At 49.6% G+C, this 22,281-nt stretch overlaps 2 protein-coding genes across 6 annotated transcripts; one reads left to right on the plus strand and one right to left on the minus strand.

Moving 5' to 3' along the window:
* Nucleotides 1-245: 245 nt before the first annotated feature.
* On the plus strand, nt 246-18,126 carry SPSB2 (splA/ryanodine receptor domain and SOCS box containing 2). 5 transcript variants are annotated; one of them, XM_044227091.1, is made up of 5 exons: nt 246-335; nt 15,276-15,350; nt 16,031-16,774; nt 16,907-17,005; nt 17,712-17,789. In XM_044227091.1, the coding sequence occupies exons 3-4, from the start codon at nt 16,111-16,113 to the stop codon at nt 16,963-16,965; spliced, it is 723 nt and encodes a 240-aa protein (XP_044083026.1). In that variant the 5' UTR covers nt 246-335; nt 15,276-15,350; nt 16,031-16,110; the 3' UTR covers nt 16,966-17,005; nt 17,712-17,789. The 5 variants fall into 5 exon arrangements, with proteins under 5 accessions (XP_044083026.1, XP_044083023.1, XP_044083022.1 ...); XM_044227088.1 differs by lacking the exon at nt 16,907-17,005 and having other exon boundaries at nt 15,276-15,364; nt 17,712-18,126; XM_044227087.1 differs by lacking the exon at nt 16,907-17,005 and having other exon boundaries at nt 17,712-18,126.
* A 100-nt stretch (nt 18,127-18,226) lies between these two features.
* TPI1 (triosephosphate isomerase 1) lies at nt 18,227-21,766 on the minus strand. Its single transcript, XM_044227092.1, has 7 exons — nt 21,526-21,766; nt 20,236-20,359; nt 20,039-20,123; nt 19,831-19,963; nt 19,440-19,525; nt 18,916-19,003; nt 18,227-18,825 (listed from the first exon to the last, which is right to left on the minus strand). The coding sequence occupies exons 1-7, from the start codon at nt 21,749-21,751 to the stop codon at nt 18,707-18,709; spliced, it is 861 nt and encodes a 286-aa protein (XP_044083027.1). The 5' UTR covers nt 21,752-21,766; the 3' UTR covers nt 18,227-18,706.
* Nucleotides 21,767-22,281: the final 515 nt, after the last annotated feature.

The raw sequence follows: 22,281 nt of genomic DNA on the forward strand, positions 1-22,281 counted from the left end.
CTGGACACTCGGCTACATCAGCGGCGCAACCGCTGAGAGGAGGGCCGCGAGGGGTCGGCGACCAACTGACGCGAAAAATCCGCCCCGGAGCAAGTGGACCATTGGTCGCCGGGTCAGGAAGCCAACTCCCCAGTCCTGTGAAGTCTGGGCGTTAATTGGCCCAGGGCAAAAAGCAGTGGGTGGGGCTTGGAACGGGGCAGTGGGTAGGGGAGATGGGCGGGGCTACGCGACAGTCACTCAAGACGTTAAAGGGACCGCACATCCTCAAAGCAAAAGTATTTTGACTTCAGAAGAAACATGCTCTGAAGCTCTGAAGAGGAGCAAGAAACACCAAGGTATGCGGTCTGGTTTCTACCCCCACTCCAGCCTTGCACTTGGCTGACCTTTGCAAGGTGGCTTGGTGGAGCGGAAGGAGGCCCAGGCCAATGTATCTTAAGACCTGGGTTGGAGTCTTGGCAAATCTGTTTACTAGCAATTTACCTGAGACTCTACTTTCTCATCTGTAAAATAGGCTTAAGTGACACCAACAGACGGGGTTCGAGTGTGTGTGTAACCTATGCTAATGCAATGCAGATTGCTAAACCCGTTTGGAGCATTTCACTTTTCCTCATATCCTGGACTGGTTTGATGCAAACTTTTAGGGGCTAGTAAGGGAGAAAATCCAACAAGCGCCCACTGAAATACTCCTCATCCAACGTTGTAATGTAGACAACAAGACCTGATAGAGCACTAGGCAGGAACTCAGGTCTGCGTGACTTGTTGAAGGAGATGAAAAAGAAGTTAAGGTTCAGCAAGTATTTCCTGAGAGTTTGTGCCAGATACCGTGTGAGATGTCTTCACAAGTGATTTAATGTTTACACCAGTCCTGTGAGATATTTGAAAGAAGAGGAGACTAAGGCTCAGAGTGGTTAATATTTATGACCCAATTCCTGCCAGGAGGAAGAGAGATAGTACCAATCTTATGGGATCTAATATAAATAAAACAGGCAACAAGGTAAGATATCATGATTTATTGTTAAATCGTGTGTTACAGACTTACTATGACACACAAAGTGATCTGGTGGAAGATCTGGTGGGCTAGAAATCAGGACCTGTTACCTCCTGCCCTGTCCAGCTTGGATAAAACAGTTAATAGACAAATCTGGTCATTTGATGTCATGGAACTGTCAGAGTCAGAGACACCAGGTTCAAAACCCACCCTATCATTTAATCCCTATGTGTTCCTCAGCAGGTTATATTAACTTATCCTGAGGTTTAATCTTCACATTTGTGAATTAGGGATAAAGACATCCGTTTCCATAAGGATTCTTAGAAGGTCAAAAGAGAAAATGTGGGTAAATTGCCTTACACATAGTTGACCCTCTGCCTGGATCTCCCTGGCCCTCCCCACCTCTTGCCTGTTTCCTCAGTCCTGGGATTGTCATGAGGAATAAGAAAGAAAATGTGGAAACAGGAAGGTTAGAAATGTGAGGCAAATGAACCCAACTGTATTGTTGGAGTGGGAAAGGAAAAGTCCATGTGGTCTGATGTAGCTAGAGGGAAAGGCTGTGATTTTCCTTGGCCCAGAAGAAAGAAGAAGACATATTAGGTGGGAAGAAAAGACATGACAGAAGGATGAGGGAAGTATCATCGAGCCCTGCCTTTATTAAGCTCTTACTCTTTGCCAGTCTGTGAGTACTGGTCACCCAAGGACAATAAAGGACAGTTTCTATCATCTGGAGCCTCACAGTCCACTGACAGGGTTAAGTAAACGAGTAATTCAATATAATGAGACAGATGTTATAATAATGATACCTGACACTTGCAGAGCTTTTACTGAGTGACAGGGGATAATTTTATACTACATGTATCTAGATAATATAATATATTCAGGGCAGAGATTCCAGACAGAGGAAGCACCTTTGGTAAGTCTTGGAGGAGAGAGAAGCCAGTCAGTACCCGTGCAAAGAAAATAGTCTGGGGCGCCTGGATGGCTCAGTCAGTTAAGCGACTGACTCTTGATTTTGACTCAGGTTGTGATCTCAGAGTCCTGGGATCCAGCCCCGTGCGGTGCTCCACACTCAGTGTGAAGTCTCCTTGTCCCTCTCCCTCTGCTCCTCCCCCTTCTCTCTCTTTCTCAAATAAACAAACAAACAAATAAAATTTTTTTAAAAAGTGGGTAGTTCTGCTGGATGGAACAGGAGGCTTAGGGACATGAGGTAGGAGCTGCAAACAGAGCTGAGCACACTGAGGAAGCTGGACTTTATCCTAAAAACTGGGAGGAGCCACTAAAGATTTTATTTTGTGTTTCATTGACGAGGACTGAATCTACACTGTGTAATGACAGCTAGATACTCCATGTCCTCTCTGATGACATCTTTCCTCTAGAATGGTCTAGATAGAACCTCCCGGAATTATAAAAGTAATATTTAAACTTAAGTGTATATAGAGAAACATACAAGTCTATGAACCCTCAGCATCACTTTCATTTATGAATAAGGATGTAGAGTTTGGGGCGCCTGGGTGACTCAGTCGATTAAGCATCTGCCTTCAGCTGAGGTCATGATCCCAGGGTCCTGAGATCGAGCCCCAGCGGGGCTCCCTGCTCAGCGGGGATCCTGCTTCTCCCTCTCCCACTCCCCCTGCTTGTGTTCCCTCTCTCTCTGTGTCTCTTCTCTATCAAATAAGTAAATAAAATCTTAAAAAAAGAAAAAGAAAAAATTATTTCAAATAATTTTTCATGTTCCTGTGAAGTTATTAATTTTTAAATTGATTTTTAGGAACTGTTTATGATCTGGAGATTAACTGGAAAAAACTGCGTGTTGCCTACCTGATATTCAGTCTACCCTTATTCCTTCCTACCTGAACTGTTTTTTAACAGTGTTATTTTATTTTATTACAAGATTTTATTGCCCCTGGCAACCACTAATTTACTTCCTGTCTCTATAGATTTGCCTATTTTGCACATTTTACATAAATGAGATCACATAACATGGGGTCCTCTGTGACTACCTTCTTTCACCCCAGTATCAGACCTCCAGCGTTCGTCCATGTTGGAGCATCTATCAGGACTTTGTCCCTTTTGATTGCTGAGCAATGTTCCATTGTGTGGTTTATGCCACATTTTAGTTTTTCATTCATCGATTGATGGTTATTTGGGTTGTTTCCTTTTTTTTTTTTTAAAGATTTTATTTATTTGACAGAGAGAGAAATAGCGAGAGAGGGAACACAAGTAGGGGGAGTGGGAGAGGGAGAAGCAGGATCCCCGCTGAGCAGGGAGCCCGATGCAAGGTTCCATCCTAGGATGCTAGGATCATGACCCGAGCCAAAGGCAGACGCTTAATCAACTGAGCCACCCAGGTACCTCTGTTTCCATTTTTTGGCTGTTATGAGTAATGTTGCTATGAACATTCACAGACAAATTTTTGTGTGGCCATTTGTTTTCATTTCTCTTGATTACATACCCAATTGATATCAATACAAAAATAATACTTTTAGTATCAAAATATTGAATTCTGTGCTATAATGAAAGGATTCCAAAGGAGAATACCATCCTTTGCCCTATGGAGATTTCATTCTAAAATATTTACAGTATCTGGGGTGCCTGGGTGGCTCAGTGGGTTTAAGCCTCTGCCTTCAGCTCAGGTCATGATCTCTGGGTCCTGGGATCCAGCCCCGCATCCGGCTCTCTGCTCCACAAGGAGCCTGCTTCCCTTCCTCTCTCTCTCTCTCTCTGCCTGACTTTCTGCCTACTTGTGATCTGTCAGATAAATAAATAAAATCTTTTTTTTTAAGATTTTATTTATTTATTTGACAGGCAGAGATCACAATCAGGCAGATAGGCAGGCAGAGAGAGAGGGGGAAGCAGACTCTCCGCGGAGCAGAGAGCCCAATGTGGGGCTCGATCCCAGGACCCTAACCCACTGAGTCACCCAGGCGCCCCAATAAATAAGATATTTAAAAAATATATTTACAGGGGTGCCTGGGTGGCTCAGTGGGTTAAAGCCTCTGCCTTTGGCTTGGGTCATCATCCCAGGGTCCTGGGATTGAGCCCCACACTGGGTTCTCTGCTCTTCAGGGAGCCTGCTTCCTCCTCTCTCTCTCTCTGTCTGCCTCTCTGCCTACTTGTGATCTCTGTCCGTCAAATAAATAAAATCTTTTAAAAAAATATTTACAGTATCAACATATTCATTCATTTAGTCAAATATATATATTGGGCACTTGCTATGTACTAAACATTTTGGTAAGAGCCTAATAAAATATTATATGCTAATGCTCAGAAGGAAACTATTTTCATTTGGAAAATCTATTAAAGGGGGGCTTGTCTGGCTCAGTCAGTAGAACATGCAACTCTTGATCTTGGGGCTGTGAATTCAAGCCCCCAAGTTAAGTGTAGAGATTACTTAAAAATTTAAAAAAAATCTGTAAAAAGTGAAAAAATCTATTACGATTACAACCTGACCTCAGACATTTCAATTTAGTTTATTGGCAAATTTTTCTTTACAAGTGAAATTGTAAGGAGTAGAATTGCTGTATGATATGGTAACTTTATATTTAACCTTTTAAGGAACTGCCACACCAGTTTCCAAAGTGGCTATACCATTTAACATTTCCACCAGCAGTATCTGAGAGTTCTAATTTCGCCACATCCTGGCCAACAGTTGTTGTTATCTGTGGTTCTTGACTATAGCCATCCTAGCGGATGTGATGTGGTGTTTTGTCGTGGTTTTGATTTTCATGACTCCGATGGCTAAAGATGTTGAGCATTTTTTTATGTGTTTATTAGCCATTTGTGTATCTTCTTTGAAGAACTGTCTATTCAGACTGTTTATTTTTTCAGCTGGGGCTTTCAGTCTTCTCATTATTGAGTTAACAAACAGAACTTTCATATTCCTGGGGGAAGCGTTGTGCCCAGCTAAAAAAATTTCCCACCCTCCATTTCTGATAGGTCAATGACATATTAATGAAGTCATTGGGGGAAACTTCGAGAAGGTCCCTTTTTTCTGCTTCCCTTCCTCTTACTTACTGTCTAAAACAGGAATGTGATGGATGCAGTCCTAGCAACTATGTGGGACTATGCGATGACCCTGAGAATGTAAGCCACGTGCTAAGATTCTAGAACAAATGTAGAGAGCAGAACGTCATGAAGCTGTTACAACAACCTTGAACTGCCTCTCAAGATTTAAATTTACAAAAGAGAAAATAGTTTACACCACTGGGTTTGGGGGTGGATCTATGTTATTGCCAAATGCAATTCTTATCTGATGATAACCAGTTATCTCAAAACTTAGTAGCTTAAAATGACATTCATTATCTCAGTTTCTGTGAATCAGGAATCCAAGAGTGGCTTAGCTGGGTTTCATCCAGCTGTTGGAAGGGGCTACAGTTATCTGAAGCCGGAGGATCTGCCTCCAAGAAGGCTCACTGCTATGACTGCTGGCAAGATAGTTTCTTGCCGGGGTGCCTGGGTGGCTCAGTGGGTTAAGGTCTGCCTTTGGCTCAGGTCATGATCTCAGGGTCCTGGGACCCAGCCCCACATTGGGCTCTCTGCTCAGCAGGGAGCCTGCTTCCTCCTCTCTCTCTCTCTCTGCCTGCCTCTCTGCCTACTTGTGATCTCTCTCTGTGTCAAATAAATAAAATCTTAAAAAAAAAAAGACAGTTTCTTACCATATGGGTTTTTCTATAGGGCCACCTGAGTGTCATTACAATATGGCAGCTGGCTTCCCCCAGAGCAAGTGATCGGAGAGAGAGAGAGACCAAGATGGAGCTACTCTGCCTTTTATGACTTGGTCTCCAAAGACACGTGCCCCTTCCACTTTATTCTGTTCTTTAAGAGCTTGTTGTTAAATCCAGCCCTCACTCAAGTGGAGGGGAATTAGCTTTCACCTTTTGAATGGAGAAGTATCAGAGAATTTGTGGGCATATTTTAAAACCTTACCTGGTTACACTAATGTTTTGTCCTTTTTACATGCAGAGTATCTTTTCCTAATTGTCCTTATACTTGGTTTATAGTGTCACGTAACGGAAATTTGATATTTGTCTGTGCTCTTTACTGCCAACTGCTTCAGTAAGGCTTCCAAATTGTGTGTCTGGTTTAGAAACCCTTTCTCGCCCCCAAGGTTATGAAAAGATTGTTTTGTATATGTTCTGGATTTACATTTTTTCAAAAGATTTTTATTTATTTGAGAGAGAGAGTGTGTGAGATAGAGCAGGAGCATGGGGTGGGGAGGGGGAGAAACAGTCTCCCTGCTCAGACTTAACCCACTGAGCCACCCAGGCACCCCCTTGTAAGTATCTTTTATTTTTAAAAATTATAATTTATTTAGGGGCACCTGGCTGGCTCAGTTGGTAGAGTGTGTGACTCTTGGTCTCTGGGTTGTGAATTTGAGCCCTATGTTGAGAGTGGAGATTACTTAAAATCTTAAAAAATAAAATAAAATTTATTTAAATTAAGAGATTAAAAAAAATAATGGCTGCCTTGGATACCTGGGTGGCTTGGAGGGTTGAGTGTCTGCCTTCGGCTCTGGTCATAAACTCAGGGTCCTGGAATCAAGTTCCACATCAGGCTCTCTGCTCAGCGGGAGTCTACTGCTCCCTCTCACTCTCCCTTTGTGCTGTCTTTCTCAAAAAATTAATAAGGGGCGCCTGGGTGGCTCAGTGGGTTAAGCCTCTGCCTTCAGCTCAGGTCATGATCTCAGGGTCCTGGGATTGAGCCCCACATCGAGCTCTCTGCTCAGCGGGGGGCCTGCTCCCCTCCCCTCTCTCTCTGCCTGCCTCTCTGCCTACTTGTGATTTCTGTCAAATAAATAAATAAAATCTTTAAAAAAATTAATAAAATCTTTTTTTTAATGGCTGCCTTTAACATCTGGCTTACAGAATTCATGAAAAATTATCGGTTCTCACAAGCCTGTGCAACCCAGCTTCAGCATACCATTGCATATTCTGCTGAAAATTTCTATTTTCAACCAAGAACTCTTTTCTCAGTGCTGGGCTTATATAGCTAACCTCCTACTTCAACATTTATGTGACTCACAGACATCTCAAACTTAACAGATCCAAAAACAAGTCCTGTATCTTTCCCCCTAATTCTGTTTTTCTTCAGTGCTCCCTGTATCAGCATTCAGATGTTCAAACCAGAAACCTTGGAGTCAACCTTGTCCTTTTTTTTTTTTTTTCCTCCCTCGATGACTCTTTTCCCCACTGGCCTCCCTGCGAGAAGTGTGACTCCATCTACTCTCCGACTCCTAGGTTACCTTTCTGACCTTCGTTATTGCACCCAGCCACCCTTGGACCAGAGAGCCCTCTTTTCAAGTCTTCCCACCATGAAGCCCCTTCCTTCTTCAGGGGATCTCACTCTTCTGTGTGGAAGTCCTGCTCATCATCTTGGCCTCAGTTAAATGTGACTTCCTCAGAACGGCCTTTCCTGATCCAGAATTTAGGTTAGGATCCCCTCTTATAGTTCCTGGCCTTTCTCTGATAGCAGTAAACACAGTTCGTCTTTATGTAAGAATTTGTGGATCCTCAGGTTTGCACCCTTCCAGTTGTCATTAGTATTCACTAGCAGTAGATGCCCTGGAGGATATAAAGGACAGAAAAACTGGAAAAACTCGAGTCTGTATTTTTAAAATTAGCAAGGATAAACAAAAGCATATTAGATTTGGCACTCAAGGGTTTGGGTGGCTCAGTGGTTAAGTGTGTTCCTTTGACTCAGGTCATTATCTCAGGGTCCTGGGATCATGCCCCACATTGGGGTCTCTGCTGTGCAGGAAGCCTGCTTCTCCCTCTCTCTCTGCTGCTTTTTTAAAAGATTTTATTTATTTGTCAGAGAGAGGGGGAGAGCGAGCACAGGCAGACAGAATGGCAGGCAGAGGCAGAGGGAGAAGTAGGCTCCCTGCCCAGCAAGGACGCTGGGATCATGATCTGAGCCGAAGGCAGCTGCTTAACCAACTGAGCCACCCAGGCGTCCCAAATAAATAAAATCTTAAAAGAAAAAAAAGATTTGGCAAGCAAGACACTTGATGACTAATCTAGGCGAGATTGGCAGAGTTAAAGACGTTGTGGTATTATAATAGGTGTGTGTACTCCTTTATACTAGTTTCTAACATAACCTGGGTGTCTCCTACTGCCGGCCTCCCCACTCCAAGGTGAACAAAAAATTTCTCTCCTGTAGAAGGTCCCTAAACGTCTTCCCTGATAGCTGCAGGAAGACAGATGGGGAAGCAAGGAAAACTGTTTTTGAGGGACGGACAAGTGGACACTTTACATGTAAAGAAGCTGGGGTGTAAGCCTCGATTCGGAAACTGGCAGAAGCAGTAGGCCCTCCCACCCCCCTCTAGAGCCCCGGACCAGAACCGCCCCTCTGCGTCCGGGTTAACTGCCCCTACCCGCCAAGCCCGGGCTTTCAGCTTGGAACCCTCGCTTCCGCCCTAGGGCCTTTGTTCCGGCGCAGAACGTTCCAGACGCGCCGGAAGGCGGTTGACGGGAGGCGGGAGCTGCAGTGCAGGGGTGGGCCCTAGCTTGAGGGCTCTGGCCTCGGAGGTGGCGGGTGGGAAGGAAAGGCTGCGAGCAGCCCCCCGCCACGGATGCGGCCGCTGGGGGGCGCGCGAGCCCTCGCCCCCGCCGCCCCCGCCGCCCCCGCCGCCCCCGCCGCCGCACGCCCGCCCACATGACTGTCCACGTGACCTCGGCGCGTTCGGGAGTCCGCGTCTCCGCCTGCCGCAGGCTCTGCGGGAGCTACCAAACGAGCACCCGGGGCGGTGGCGCGGGGCGGGGCGTGTGGCCCGGGCTGACGGATCTGCGGTCGCCATTTCATCGCTGCCCTAGTGTTTGGCGAGTGGCTTCTCGTTTCTAAGTCCTGATGCTGCCGTTTACCAGCTCTGTAACGTTCCCGAGCCGCGGCTTACGAATCTGTAAAAATTGGCATATCTTAGTCGGGAGGATTTAATGACATACAGTGGGAGCTTCATCGTAGACGCACTTAACGTGGACTGGTTAGGGCAGAAGCTTGCCAGCCACCATTCCGTGCGAGTGACAGGTGGGAGACGAGACCATGTTTTCTGTGGCTCCAATTCTGCGCCTCTCAGTGCCTGTTACCTTAGGAGGCTGACTGAGATTCTAGAATTGTGTTTTTAAAATTAGGTTCTAGGGGCGCCTGGGTGGCTCAGTGGGTTAAAGCCTCTGCCTTCGGCTCAGGTCATGATCCCAGGGTCCTGGAATCGAGCCCCGCATTGGGCTCTCTGCTTGGCGGACACCTCTCTCTCTCTCTGCCTGCCTCTCTGCCTACTTGTGATCTGTCTGTCAAATAAATAAATAAAATCTTTAAAAAAAAAATAAAACTAGGTTCTAGAGTTTTCAGATGCCTCTTTTCTAATAGGACCCATGTGATGGCAATCCACCCATTTTACCAAGGACTGGCATGTCCTCCTCCAACTGGCACATAAAAAAAGACCTCAAGAAATCCACATGCGCAGTCAAGGTTCAAAAAAGCTTGGGAACCCGGGTCATCAGTTTCTCACGTAACTGCTATAGTGACAGCAAAATACATGTGATAAACCTTTAAGGAAGACTGAAAGAGCACTAAACTTCCTGGAAGAGAGGAACCAGGTATGTGAGCCTAACTAACAATGGCAGTACATGGCGGAAAAAGAAAAACTCTTGGTCTCAAGCCAGAGTTCAAGCCTCCTGCCAGAGAAGACAGCTTCAGACGGAAGGATTTCAAAACCACCCAAGGATGGCATAACATTTAGAAACCATTTCAACTTCTAAAATGTGCAAACCATTGGTGGGGCTGCATCTGTGGAGAACAGGGAATAAAAACCACCCAGAGCTACTAAAATAAATTACTGGCCAAATGGCTCTTTTCTAGAATATGATGAGGCTGGTAGCTTCTGGGGGGAAAGGGCCCAACTGTTTTTATGTTTCCAAACTAGAAACACAAAGCTCTGGATTGAAAACAATGACCTTGTGACCACTTCTGACTCCCTCTTTCATTGTGGTAGCGTAGCCCGGTATTTAATAAGCCAAACATGTTCCATGGGGATACCAATGCCAGTACCCTAAAAAACAAACAAAAAAACACCTGCTTTCACTGCAGCGATTAAATGCAAAGTGCTAGGTGATCACAGCACTATCCATGATTGGGATTTACAGTTCTACATTCTAGAAGTCAAGTAGGACCTCATAGTGAAAGGCCTTGGCTTTAGTGTGGCTTACAGACTGCACTGCCATCCGAGGTACCACACTCTTTAGAAGCGTGCTCCTGAAGACATCAAAGGCTACCTCTCCCCAACATTAGGTGTGTCCTTCACTTTGCTGACCTAAGCAGAATTTGCTACTTCAAAGCCACACACATGAGGCTGAGTGAGATTCTTCTCCGACTCCCAGAGCCATGAATGCTGACCCTAATCTAAATGTGGTAATGAGTTGGACGGGTTGGACATTCTTCAGTGTTGGCGAGTTACATCACTTATAGTAAACAGTCATGGCAACAATCAAGCTTAAAACAGATCATGCATGTTGAGAAGAATGTATTTAGGATTTTAAGGGTTTTCTATTAACAAAGAAGGGAAACACATTGTTGGAGTGGCCTAGCAAGCTGATGGTGTCAGCTTTGTGGGAGAAATTGAAGAACTTCTTGAGAGCCACAGAGAATTACTAATAAGAAGGATGAGGAACTGATAAAATCATCCCAGAAGACAAAGATATGAGAAACAGGAAGGGAAGACCAGATTGCATCTTCGCAAATATGTTAAAATTTCTGCAAAAATGCTGAAATACCTGATTTAACCCCCCCCTTTTTAAGTAGATTCCACACCCAGCACGGAGATGGAGCTTGAACTCACAACCCTGAGATCAAGACCTAAGCTGAAATCAAGAGTTGGATGCTTAACTGACTGAGCCACCCAGGCACCCATGATTGACTTAATTTCTGAATAAAATCTGTGGAGAGAAACCAGAAAATTAAATGTGGTTAACACTGTATGCTTATAACTCAGCAGTTCAGTGTATAAGTATGCACCCAACAAAAATGCGTGCCCAGGTCCACTAAAAGACTTCTATAACACTGTATGTACATAGGAGCTTTTCCTATAACAGCTAACAACTAAAAATAACTCAAATGGCCATCAACAGTAGAATAAATTGTCGTATGGCCATACAACACAGTAATGTAAAGCAATGAAAATAATGAGCTACCATTTCATGCAACAAGATAGATGACTCACCGTCCTAATGCTGAGAAAAGTAAGTCAGGCACAAAAGAATATACACTCTATGGTATTTTATGAAATTGAACAGACAAAGCTAATCTATACTAACAGGTCATATAAGAGTTCCCTTTAAGGATGTAGTGTCAGGGAAAGGGCAAGAAGGAGCCTCTGGGATGCTAGAAATGTTCTGGATCTTTTTGGTGAGGATCACACAGCATATGTAAAAATTCATTGAACAATTTAAGATGAATTTACTTTATAGTTGCTACATCTCAAATAAAAAGTAATAAAACTTCTTGTAGCATTATGTAACATTTGAGCGAGTATCAACAAGTGTTTGAGCAGTTCAAGACAACCTCGAACTAGAGTTGGCCATGGCTGAAGCTTTCCCTTTGTGCCCTAAGCCTTCATCCACCACAGTCATGATGTCCTTTTTGTTATTGTCACACTGACAAGAATATCCAGGTTGGGTGGATGAAAGGTTTTAAGGTTCACATCCTTCTTTTGATACGTTTTCTTCGTCTTCAGTTAAAATTACGAAATTTTATCCATGCACCATTGTATGATACTCCTGCTACTGTATTTTACACAAAACCAACATCTGCTGTATCTGATAGGTTCAGTAAGGGATTTTCAAGGGTAATTCTGAGACATGACTGTCACCTTATCTCTCCCAACTCTATCTTTGCCCTCCTGTTTTACATAGCGTAGCGTCTGACATACAGAAACTGCCAGTTCAGCCTCTTCAGCCTAGACTCCCACCTCCCACAACCCACATGAGCTCTCCCATCAAAGTTGCCAATGACCAAAAAAATCTCATTAAGTAGTCAAACCTGAATTTTCTGCTCACTGTGTCCTTTTTTTTTTTTTAAAGATTTTATTTATTTATCAGAGAGAGAGAGGGAGAGAGAGCGAGCACAGGCAGACAGAATGGCAGGCAGAGGCAGAGGGAGAAGCAGGCTCCCTGCTGAGCAAGGAGCCTGATGTGGGACTCGATCCCAGGACGCTGGGATCATGACCTGAGCCAAAGGCAGCTGCTTAACCAACTGAGCCACCCAGGCGTCCCTCACTGTGTCCTCCTTAACCCTCTTCTCACTCTACATGCTATCTCTGGGGCCCATCTCTGACTCTCATAGTTCAGCTTCTGACTAAAGAATGTCACACCTCCCAAATTTACTTCTCCAGCCCAGGCCCCTTTCTACCCCTCCAGACTGCAATTTTCATGTGTGTGTCAGATGGTCCCATCTGGTTGTTGCTCAGACACCTCAAAAACACGTCATAAAGTGAACTCACATCCCTCCCCTACTCCCCTGCCCCTTTCCAATGGCTTGTCTTTCTGTCATCTCCATCATCATAGTGAAAGGCCTTGGCTTTAGTGTGGCTAAAGGGGTACCCCCTTCCAACAGTCTTCCAGGCTAAACCTTTTCTCTCACCTCAGCATCTAATCAGCCACTATAACTTGCAGTTTCATCAGTGTTTCTTGAATTTTTTTCTTCCTTATTTCTACTGCCTCATTTCAGGCTCTTGACACTCATCACCCAGGCGGCTGTAACCAGTCTCTTTGCTTCTAGTTCTGTTTCCCCCGAAACCTCCTTTATGTTGCTGTGCCAGGGTGTTTTTTCAGTTTTTTTTTTTTTAAAGTAATCTCTACACCCAGCATGGAGCTAGAACTCATGACCCCAAGATCAAGTGTTGCATGCTCTACTGACTGAGCCAGCTGGGTCCCCTCATGGTGGTTTTTCTAAAATGAGTATCTGTCCATGTTTCTCTCCTGTTTTCTTCATATGTGTCTCCATTACTGGTCTGTCCTACAGGAGAACATTTGTATTCCTTAACTTGGCCAATAAGGCCACTGTCATTTGGCTCTGACTTCTGTAGGCTTGTCTCTCATCGTTTCTTTCTAGCTGCAGGAACCTGGAAGTCTTCAAACTTCCCCAAACCCATCTCCTGCTTCTGGCTTTTTTCATGCTGACCTCTCGGTCTTGAATGATTTCTTCATGTAGTAACCCTAACCCAACCCCCATCCTGCAAACTACCTCCTGAGCCCATTCTTAGTCATTCTTTAAGATTCAGCCCAGTGTAACACTCCAGGACACCTGCCTAACTGCTTGATCCCTGGTTAGGAGTCCCATCCTTTTGACTCCCATAAGACTTTCTTTATTCTTTCATAATTTCATCTACTACATGATAAACTGTTTTATTTTGTTTTTATTTATTTGGCAGAGAGAGAGAGAGAGAGAGAGAGATCACAAGTAGGCATAGAGTCAAGCAGGGAGGGCAGGGCAGAGGGGCAGAGCAGGCTCTCTGCTAAGCAGAGAGCCTGATGGGGCTTGATCCCAGGACCCTTGGATCATGCCCAGAGCCAAAGGCAGAGGCCCAACCCACTGAGCCACCCAAGCACCCCAATAATCTGTTTTATGAATGTCTTGTTACCTCCTTGGGGATTCACAGTTGCATCTTCCATGCTTAGCATAGATGATTAAATTTGAACTCGAACCTGCTCTGAGTTCACATGTATATAACCTCACGGAATCCTCACTATGGCCTATGCAGTAGATACCAACATTATCTCCATTTTACAGAGGAAGAAACAGGTATTGGGGAAGTTCAGTGGTTTGCTCAAGGTCACACGCATACTGGCCTTCAGGTATTCACATCCAGTTAGCTTGGCTCCACATTTGGCATCCTTCATCACTATATTACATTGCCTTTTTTTTTTTTTTTTAAGATTTGATTTATTTGGGGCGCCTGGGTGGCTCATTGGGTTAAAGCCTCTGCCTTTGGCTCGGGTCGTGATCTCAGGGTCCTGGGATTGAGCCCACATCGGGTTCTCTGCTCTGCAGGGAGCCTGCTTCATCCTCTCTCTCTGCCTGCTTCTCTGCCTACTTGTGGTCTCTCTGTCAAATAAATAAAATCTTAAAAAAAGAGATTTTATTTATTTTGCAGAGAGAGAGAGAGTACAAGCAGGGGAGCAGCAGAGGGAGAGGGGGAAGCAGGCTCCCACTGGGCAGGGAGCCCAACTTGGGCCTTAATCCCAAGACTCTGGGAGCATGACCTAAGCCGAAGGCAGATGCTTAATGATTGAGCCACCCAGGTGCCCCTACATTGACTTTCTATAGAGTGGACATCTAGTAAATGTTAACAATAATAGTTATGTTATGCTCAGTGATTGTATAATAGGTACTAGACTCCGCTAAGTGCTTTACCTAGATTATTTCAGCTCCACAACAATCCTATGAGGTAAGTACCATCATATTTCCATTTTACATAAGTGAAAACGGATTTGGGGCGCCTGGGTGGCTCAGTGGGTTGTCTGACTCTTGATTTTGGCTCAGGTCATCGTCTCAGGGTCCTAGGATGGAGACTCTGGAGGCCGGGGGTTGGGGAGCAGTGTCTGTGCTCAGCAGGGAATCTGCTGGAGATTCTCTCTCTCACCCTCTGACTCTCCACCCCTGTGCTCGCTTCGGCAGCACATATACTAAAATTGACTCTCCACCCCTAAAATAAATAAACTCTTTTTTTTTAAAAGATTTTATTTATTTATTTGACAGAGATCACAGGTAGGCAGAGAGGCGGGCAGAGGAAGAGAGAGAAGGAAGCAGGCTCCCCGCTGAGCAGAGAGCCGGATGCGGGGCTCGATCCCAGGACCCTGGACCATGACCTGAGCCGAAGGCCGAAGGCCAAGGCTCTAACTCACTGAGCCACCCAGACGCCCCCAATAAATAATAACTCTTAACAGAAAGAGAGAAAACAGCTTTAAGAGAAGTTTGTTAAAATCTCCCCCAAGGTCATAGAGCTAATTAGTGACATTGCTTCACTCACAACCAGAGTCTTAACCATTATACTCCGCCATATAAGACCAACAGTTTGGGAACGGACTGACATCCAAGATGAAGACTAGAACAGCATCGAGCCCTAGGACACCTACCTCTGAAAACAGAGTTCAGAACCTCAGGCATAGAACAGACCGACTCACAAGTGGGGCAGAAAGATACCAGTCCAGAAACAGTGACCCACAATCAAAGGGACACAGAAACAGATTTCAGCACACTGAAAGCCCCTCCTTGACCCCATGCCCTTCCTCTCTAGGAGCTCAGGAGTCGGTTGCTCAAGCGGCTCAAAGGTCTTGACGACGGAGAACACACTTCCGGGGATCCCAAAGCGGTAAAGAGTTCACTGTGAGCCTCAACAACCAGATGCAGACTCCTTTGCGGCCGAGAAGGGTTAACCAGAGGGGAGGGCCTCCACGCGGGGTGGGACCTCGGGGCGGGGTCCACAGGTTAACCGCCCGGTGTAGGCTTTAGGGGGGCGGGTCCTTGGGGCGGGGCGCGCCCTCCACAGCGGCGATCCGACTGAGGTGTTAACCGCCGGCGAGAAACCCCCGTGGGGGCGTGGCCGCGGGGCGGGGCGCGACCTGGGGCGGTGGCGAGAGGGTTAACCGCCCGGGTGCGGGGGTCGTGGGGGCGGGGCATGGGGGCGGGGCGAGACCCGAGGAGGTGCTGGAGGCGGAAGCTGCAGGCAGTCTGCGCCCAGCGCGATTCGGCCACCTCTGGCTGAGTTCCTATTGAGGCCCGGTGACCTCCAGGCCTGGGAAGCCAAGCGAGGTTCGGGGGCGGTGACTGGGCACGGGGTGGGGAAAGGAGACGGCCCTGGGGAGGTCCAAAGGGGGCGAACTCGCGAGAGTCTGGGGAGACCGAGACAGATGGGCGAGGGCAAGGTGATGGGCCAAGAGGGAGTGGAGGGAAGTGGTGGGCAAACATGCGTGAAAGGATGAGGAGCCTGGGCGAGGAGCCCCCGCCGGGATACCGCACTTGAAACCCTCATTTCTCCCAACTCCTCTCTAGATCAGTCCGGTGCGGGAGCTCAACTTTGAGAAGAGAGGTGCGCCAGGAAGACTCGGGGATTCCTTCAGCTCCTCACCTTCATGGGCCAGACGGCCCTGGCAGGGGGCAGCAGCAGCACCCCCACCCCACAGACCCTGTACCCTGACCTCTCTTGTCCCGAGGGCTTGGAGGAGCTGCTGTCTGCTCCCCGTCCTGATCTGGGAGCCCAACAGCGCCACGGCTGGAATCCCAAGGACTGCTCAGAGAACATCGAGGTCAAGGAAGGGGGGTTATGCTTTGAGCGACGGCCCGTGGCCCAGAGCACTGATGGGGCTCGGGGTAAGAAAGGCTACTCGAGGGGCCTGCACGCCTGGGAGATCAGCTGGCCGCGGGAACAGAGGGGTACCCACGCCGTGGTGGGCGTGGCCACGGCCCTCGCCCCGCTGCAGGCTGATCACTATGCGGCGCTGCTGGGCAGCAATAGCGAGTCGTGGGGCTGGGACATTGGGCGGGGGAAGCTGTATCATCAGAGCAAGGGGCCCGGGGCCCCCCAGTATCCAGCCAGACCTCACGGTGAACAGCTGGAGGTGCCGGAGAGGCTACTGGTGGTTCTGGACATGGAAGAGGGAACTCTGGGCTACGCTATTGGGGGCACCTACCTGGGGCCAGCCTTCCGCGGACTGAAGGGCAGGACCCTGTATCCGGCAGTAAGCGCTGTCTGGGGCCAGTGCCAGGTCCGCATCAGCTACCTGGGCGGAAGGAAAGGTGAGCCCTGGGGCAGGTGTGGGGAGACTGTTCTGTTACTGGTGGCTGTGGTATGGGATGGCAGTTCACTGCACATCTTACAAGAGCAGAGGGAATGGGCCTTCATCTGACCTGCCTCCTACTTCTATTCAGTGCAGGGAATGGCAAAAAGGCTTCACAGCTGTTACTTGACTGTATCCCAGCAGCAGTAGAGATAAAAGTGAGGCTCGGGAAAGTCATTTGCTACTAGTGGTGAGTGCTCAGAACATAGTGAGGTGCTCCAGGGCTTTCCAGCAGATAACAAGCTCCTGAAGCAAGAGGTGCATAGAGTTAAATGGATGCTGGACTAGCTGTAGGAAGAGGATGGACAGTGCCAAGCACCCAGGGTGTGGACCAGATCTGGGATCTGACCTGTTTGTGCTTTTTCCTTCTAAGGGGCCTTTGAGGCCTTGGGCAGCTAGAGGGAGAGCAGGGAAGGCGGCAGGGTGTTCGAGTGGGGCCTCCTCTAGAAAAGATGGTGTCCCCAGCCTCAGGGCTGATGAACTTCACCCTGCTCTGCAGTTGTGTGCTCAGCAGAGAGTGGGTATCTCTCCCCGGTGGAGAGTTATTTGAGAGTGGAGGAGTGCCATCCTTCCTCTCACCTCATTGTTCTCGGCTCCAAGGCTCTATGGAATCCAAGCCTGGATGAGCTCCACTCTGGTCCAAGCTGCCTTGGCCTGTTGCTTTGGGGGCAGGGGGCAGCTTAGCTAGAGCTTCACCCCCAGCAGACTGGGGATGCATGAGATCAGTGATGCCTACCACCGTCAAGAGCAGGTGCAGAAATTTGGGGTGCCTTAGATCATCCTCTCAACCAAGACTCCAAGCAGGAAAGCAGAAGGGAATTTGGGTAGGACCCTGTAGTTTGAGGTCTGGCTGGTGGCTACATCCGAATTTACCTTCCCCTCCTTCTCTCTCCCAGTGGAGCCACACTCTCTGCTGCATCTGAGCCGCCTGTGTGTGCGTCACGCTCTGGGGGACACCCGGCTTGGCCAGGTATCTGCTCTCCCTTTGCCCCCTGCCATGAAGCGGTACCTGCTCTACCAGTGACTTCCTGGACACCACAGATGGGACAGCACAGATGGCGCTGGGGCCTTGAGGCCACCCCTCCCCTGGGGGGTGGGGCAGCAGCACTGCTGGCCTAGACCAGCTGCTTTCAAGCCAGAGGCTGGGGGGAAGTGAGGCTGGGCCCCTACCCCAACCCAAGCTCTGGGGATCCCACAGCCCCCGAGCCACCCAAAGAGGTGGATGGGAGGGAGCTATTACTCGAGGTTATGGCCTCCTGGTACGCAAGACATTTTTTTCAAGTAAAAGCAGTTAAGACATGTGCTATTGCAGAAATCTGTGGTATTTTTCTGTACAAGTGTTCTGTGCTGCCTCAGAAAGGAGAGAGAGATGATATGGGTAAGTACAGTGAAGGAGGACACGCCACAAGGCTCAGTGCCAGGTGTTTATTGCCCCCCCCCACACGTGGGACTGCTCACATACACAACACACACAGGCATTGGCATCACGGGGAGAGCAGCACCTCCGGCCTCTGGGTGAAGGACAGGGCGTTGTCTCAGGCCCTGGCCTCAGGGAGCGAGATGGGAGACGAGGATGGCTTCTCTCTCCTGCCCTCACTGGGGTCCTAGGGGGCCCACGAACAAATGCCACCCCTTCCATCTCTCAGCCATGGAGAAGCCACCTTGGTGACCTGTTTCGTTCCAATTGTTTGTTACATGGAGAAGGGATTGGCCTGGTCCCAGCCATTACAGGGGAAGGTGTAAACATTAAGGAAGAGGTATACTTTGGCCACAAAGGGGGCGACACCATCAGAAGCATGTGGGGGGTGGGGGGTGGGGGAGGAGCACTGTGCTGGGATATCTAGTCCCTGGCTTAGTAGGAAGAACAGGGAAGACGGCTGGGGGGGGGACCTTATTGTTTGGCATTGATGATATCTATGAACTCTGGCTTAAGGGAAGCCCCGCCCACGAGGAAGCCATCCACATCAGGCTGGCTCGCCAGCTCCTTGCAGGTTGCTCCAGTCACAGAACCTGGGAAGGGAGAAGAAAGAGGGAATAGTCAGGGATGGGCTAGGAGGTCCGAGTCCACCCCTGTATCAGGTGGGAGCCAAACCCACTTACCTCCATAAATGATACGGGTGCTCTGAGCCACGGCGTCAGAGACGTTGGACTTAAGCCATCCGCGGAGCTTTTCGTGTACTTCCTGGGCCTAGAACAAGAAGCCAGATGAAGTAAGCCTTTCCCTGCCTTTCACTCAAAGGCTAAGACCCTGGGCCCCAGTGAAGAGAGGCAGTATGGTTTCAGGGCAAGAACCCTGAGATCTGAGTCAGAATGCCATAGCTCCAGTACCACCCCAGACCCTGGAATGGATGTCTTTGGACAACTCACTCTACTCTGGGCTTGGGGATTCCTGTCTTTACTATTATTATTTTTAGTTATTTTATTTTTTTAAAGTAATCTTTACACTGAGCATGGCGCTCGGACTCCCGACGCCAAGATCAAGAGTCACATGCTCTACTTACTGAGCCAGGCAGGCACCCTGGGGGCTCCTGTCTTTAAATTAGGGGTTGGCTCAGGTGATCTCTGCTGTAGTCCAGTCCTGTGCAGGCAGGTAGAGGAGGGGCAGAGCTCCTGGGCTCCGTTACCTGTTGGGGTGTCGCAGTCTTGCCAGTCCCAATGGCCCATACAGGCTCATAGGCCAGGACAACCTTGCTCCAGTCTTTCACATTATCTGCGGGACAGAGATCACAAATGGAGGGATGATCAGGAAGGAGCTAGCCAACCCGTTGCCCAGGGGATCAAGAACGGTGGTGGCCTAGTGCCCCCTGGTGGCTGTTGGAGGAACTCCAAGTGGCATCTATACCATCTGGGCAGGAACAGAAGTGATATGGAGGATGCAAGGGTTCTCACCCTCCCAATTCCCCCTTCCTGTATCAGCATGGGATGGGGATCAACTCAGGGTGCAGGGCATCTGACCCCACCCTCTGTGTCTCTGTAGCCCTGGTCAGGCTCAAAGCTCCCCTTTTCCAGAGTTACCTGCGATGACCTTGGTTTGCTCGAAAACAACCTTCTCAGTGATGCCAGCTTCCCTCTCATCTAGCTTCTCCCCAATGCAGGCAATTACTCCAAGTCCCTCTGCCAGGGCATGGGCCACTTTCTGTCCAATCAGCTGTTGAGGAACAGATTTGGTGACACAACTCCCTTGGAATAAGGCCATCTCTTACCTCCCTTCCTGATTACTAACCTCATCTGACTCCCCAAAGACGTGCCTTCTTTCCGAGTGCCCCAGGACTACCCACGTGGCTCCACAGTCTTTGATCATGCCAGGGCTAAAGGAAGAGAGAAAGCCATGTTTCAGCCAAGAGCCCACCTGTGGCTTTCCCCTCAAAAAGGGAAGTGAGGGGAAGGTCCCCACAGGGCCCCCTCCTGCCTGCATCTCACCTGATCTCCCCAGTGAAGGCCCCGTTCGTCACTTTGTAGCAGTTCTGTGCAGCCACAGCAATCTTGGCGTCCAGCTTCTGCCTGGCAAAGTCGATGTAGGCGGTGGGGGGTGCACAAACCACTTCTGGAGAGTGGCAATGATGGCACAAGGGAATGAGGTCACAAGGAAGCCACTCTCCAGGCTCCATCCAGTGTTCTGGAGGGCCCTCGCCTTCACCTTATTTCTCAGTTCTGCCTTCCAGCCCTTTTCACTTCAGCAAGATCATCTTTGTCCACTTCCAAACCCGGCTGGGCCATACCCAACTCCTTGAGCCTTCCAGGTGTCCCTGGGAGGCCAAGGCCCTCCCCTGCCCTCTGCTCTTTAACAGCTGTGGTTCTGATTTCCCCAGGCTATTCTGGGCCTAGGCACCTCCTAGACTCAGCATTCTCTCGGAGCCAACCACGCCTCCCTTCTAAAATAGTCCATCCCTACCGCCCCCAGGCAAGGATTTTTAGCAAAAGCAAAAAGGGCCAATTCATGGGGTTTGTACTGGGGTCTTTGGGGAATAAATCAGGGCTTCTTTTGATCAGGCCGCTGTTTCTGCGACTGAGGGGAGTGGGAGGGTAAGGGCCGAGGACAGCATTCTTTGCCCGTAGGTGGCAGGGGCGGGTGACAAGCTCATCCAGGCCTTGCGTTTTCCCATTTCCAGCCTGCAGAAGGCTGTAGGATCGCTCCTCATTCCCCAATTGCCCATCTTGTTTGGAACCTGCTCAGCCCCTTCGTGGGAAGGCAGGCGCCATCCGGGCCAGTGAAGGATAGAGCGGAGAGCTCAGGAGGCCACCGCCGCCCGGGGGTGGGGGAACTCGGCCCGCCCAGCAAGGCGCGGGGAGGAGTCGCGGGCTACGTGCGGCGGCGCACGGAACAGAAGGACGAGGGGGCAGGTAGCTAGATGCCCGCACGCAGGCTCAGCCTCCTCCCCCATACGGCGGGGCTGTCGCCAGCCTCCCGTGATCGTCCGCAGGGCCTCCGTTCCTATCCCCGGCTCCCGTAGGGTCCTGGGCCCAAGCTCACCCACGGTGACCCCAGAAATCCCCTCCCGCCCCACGATCCGAGGGCACCCTTACATGTAGCCCGCCTGTCCCCCCTCGACCCATCCCCGGTATTGCGGCTGCGAGGTCAAAGTCCCGACCCCCACCCGCCCTCGCGCCCAGCCCTGCATCCAGATCCACGCGGACACCCGGCTAAGCGGGCTCTGGCCACGCCCGACCTCCCACAACCCAGGCCCCCGCCCCCGGCCGGGCAGGGCTCACCGGTGTCGGCCGGCACCTTGGCTGCGTTCAGAGTGGTGATGAGCTCCCCCAGGTTCTTCTTCCGCCCGTTCATCTTCCAGTTGCCCCCGACGAAGAACTTCCTGGAGGGCGCCATGGCGCTGGTACAGACACCCTGAAGGTCAGAAGCAGCGCGCAGCCGCTGCCACTGGCCGCTTATGTAGAGCGCCGTGAGGCAGAACTCCGCCTCTTCCCCGCCCTCGGCCATGGTTAGTCCGGCCCAGCGCCTGGAAGCCCCGCCCGCCGCCGCCGCCGCCGCCCCCGCCCCCGCCCGCCGCCGCTGCTGCAAGGTGGGATGTGACCCCTCCCCCCCTTATTGTAGCAACGTTCCAGGGGCGTCCGGGGGCTCGGGCGCTTCGACCCCACCGCCTAGCTTCCGGGGGGAGGCGAGAACCCACCCTCGGGGGAGCCCCACTTCACGACTACAGCCCCCCAGGGGCCAGAGGTGCTTCCAAGAGGAGCTTGGACTCCCGGCTGCTTGGCCTGAGATCGCATTGCTGGCCTGGACCGAGGGAGCTCTGAGGGGGCAGGTCTCCAACTCTGTGAAAAGGACTTCTTCCCTCCGCTTCCCCCCACCACCCGCCCGTCGGAGTAGCTGCATCCCTGATTGCTGAGCAGGCACCTTTGACCTATGGGGGGAGGGGGGATAGTCCCACAGCTACGGGGCCAGTAGGAGGGTTCAGAGGGGGAGGGGCGGCCCTTGGCATTTGGGACCCCTCTGGTGTGACTGCTGGAGGG

Source organism: Neovison vison, chromosome 12 (genome assembly GCF_020171115.1).
Source record: "Neovison vison isolate M4711 chromosome 12, ASM_NN_V1, whole genome shotgun sequence".
Lineage (NCBI taxonomy): Eukaryota > Metazoa > Chordata > Mammalia > Carnivora > Mustelidae > Neogale > Neogale vison.

Bases quoted from the DNA above. Each gene is read 5' to 3' on its own strand.
- TPI1 (XM_044227092.1), bottom strand. From the start codon at position 21,751: ATGGCCGAGGGCGGGGAAGAGGCGGAGTTCTGCCTCACGGCGCTCTAC. The intron at 20,360-21,525 runs GTGAGCCCTGCC...GCCACTCTCCAG, and splicing joins CAAGGTGCCGGCCGACACCG to AAGTGGTTTGTGCACCCCCC. The intron at 20,124-20,235 runs GTGAGATGCAGG...CTCTTCCTTTAG, and splicing joins GCCTTCACTGGGGAGATCAG to CCCTGGCATGATCAAAGACT.
- SPSB2 (XM_044227088.1), top strand. From the start codon at position 16,111: ATGGGCCAGACGGCCCTGGCAGGGGGCAGCAGCAGCACCCCCACCCCA. The intron at 16,775-17,711 runs GTGAGCCCTGGG...TCTCTCTCCCAG, and splicing joins CTACCTGGGCGGAAGGAAAG to TGGAGCCACACTCTCTGCTG.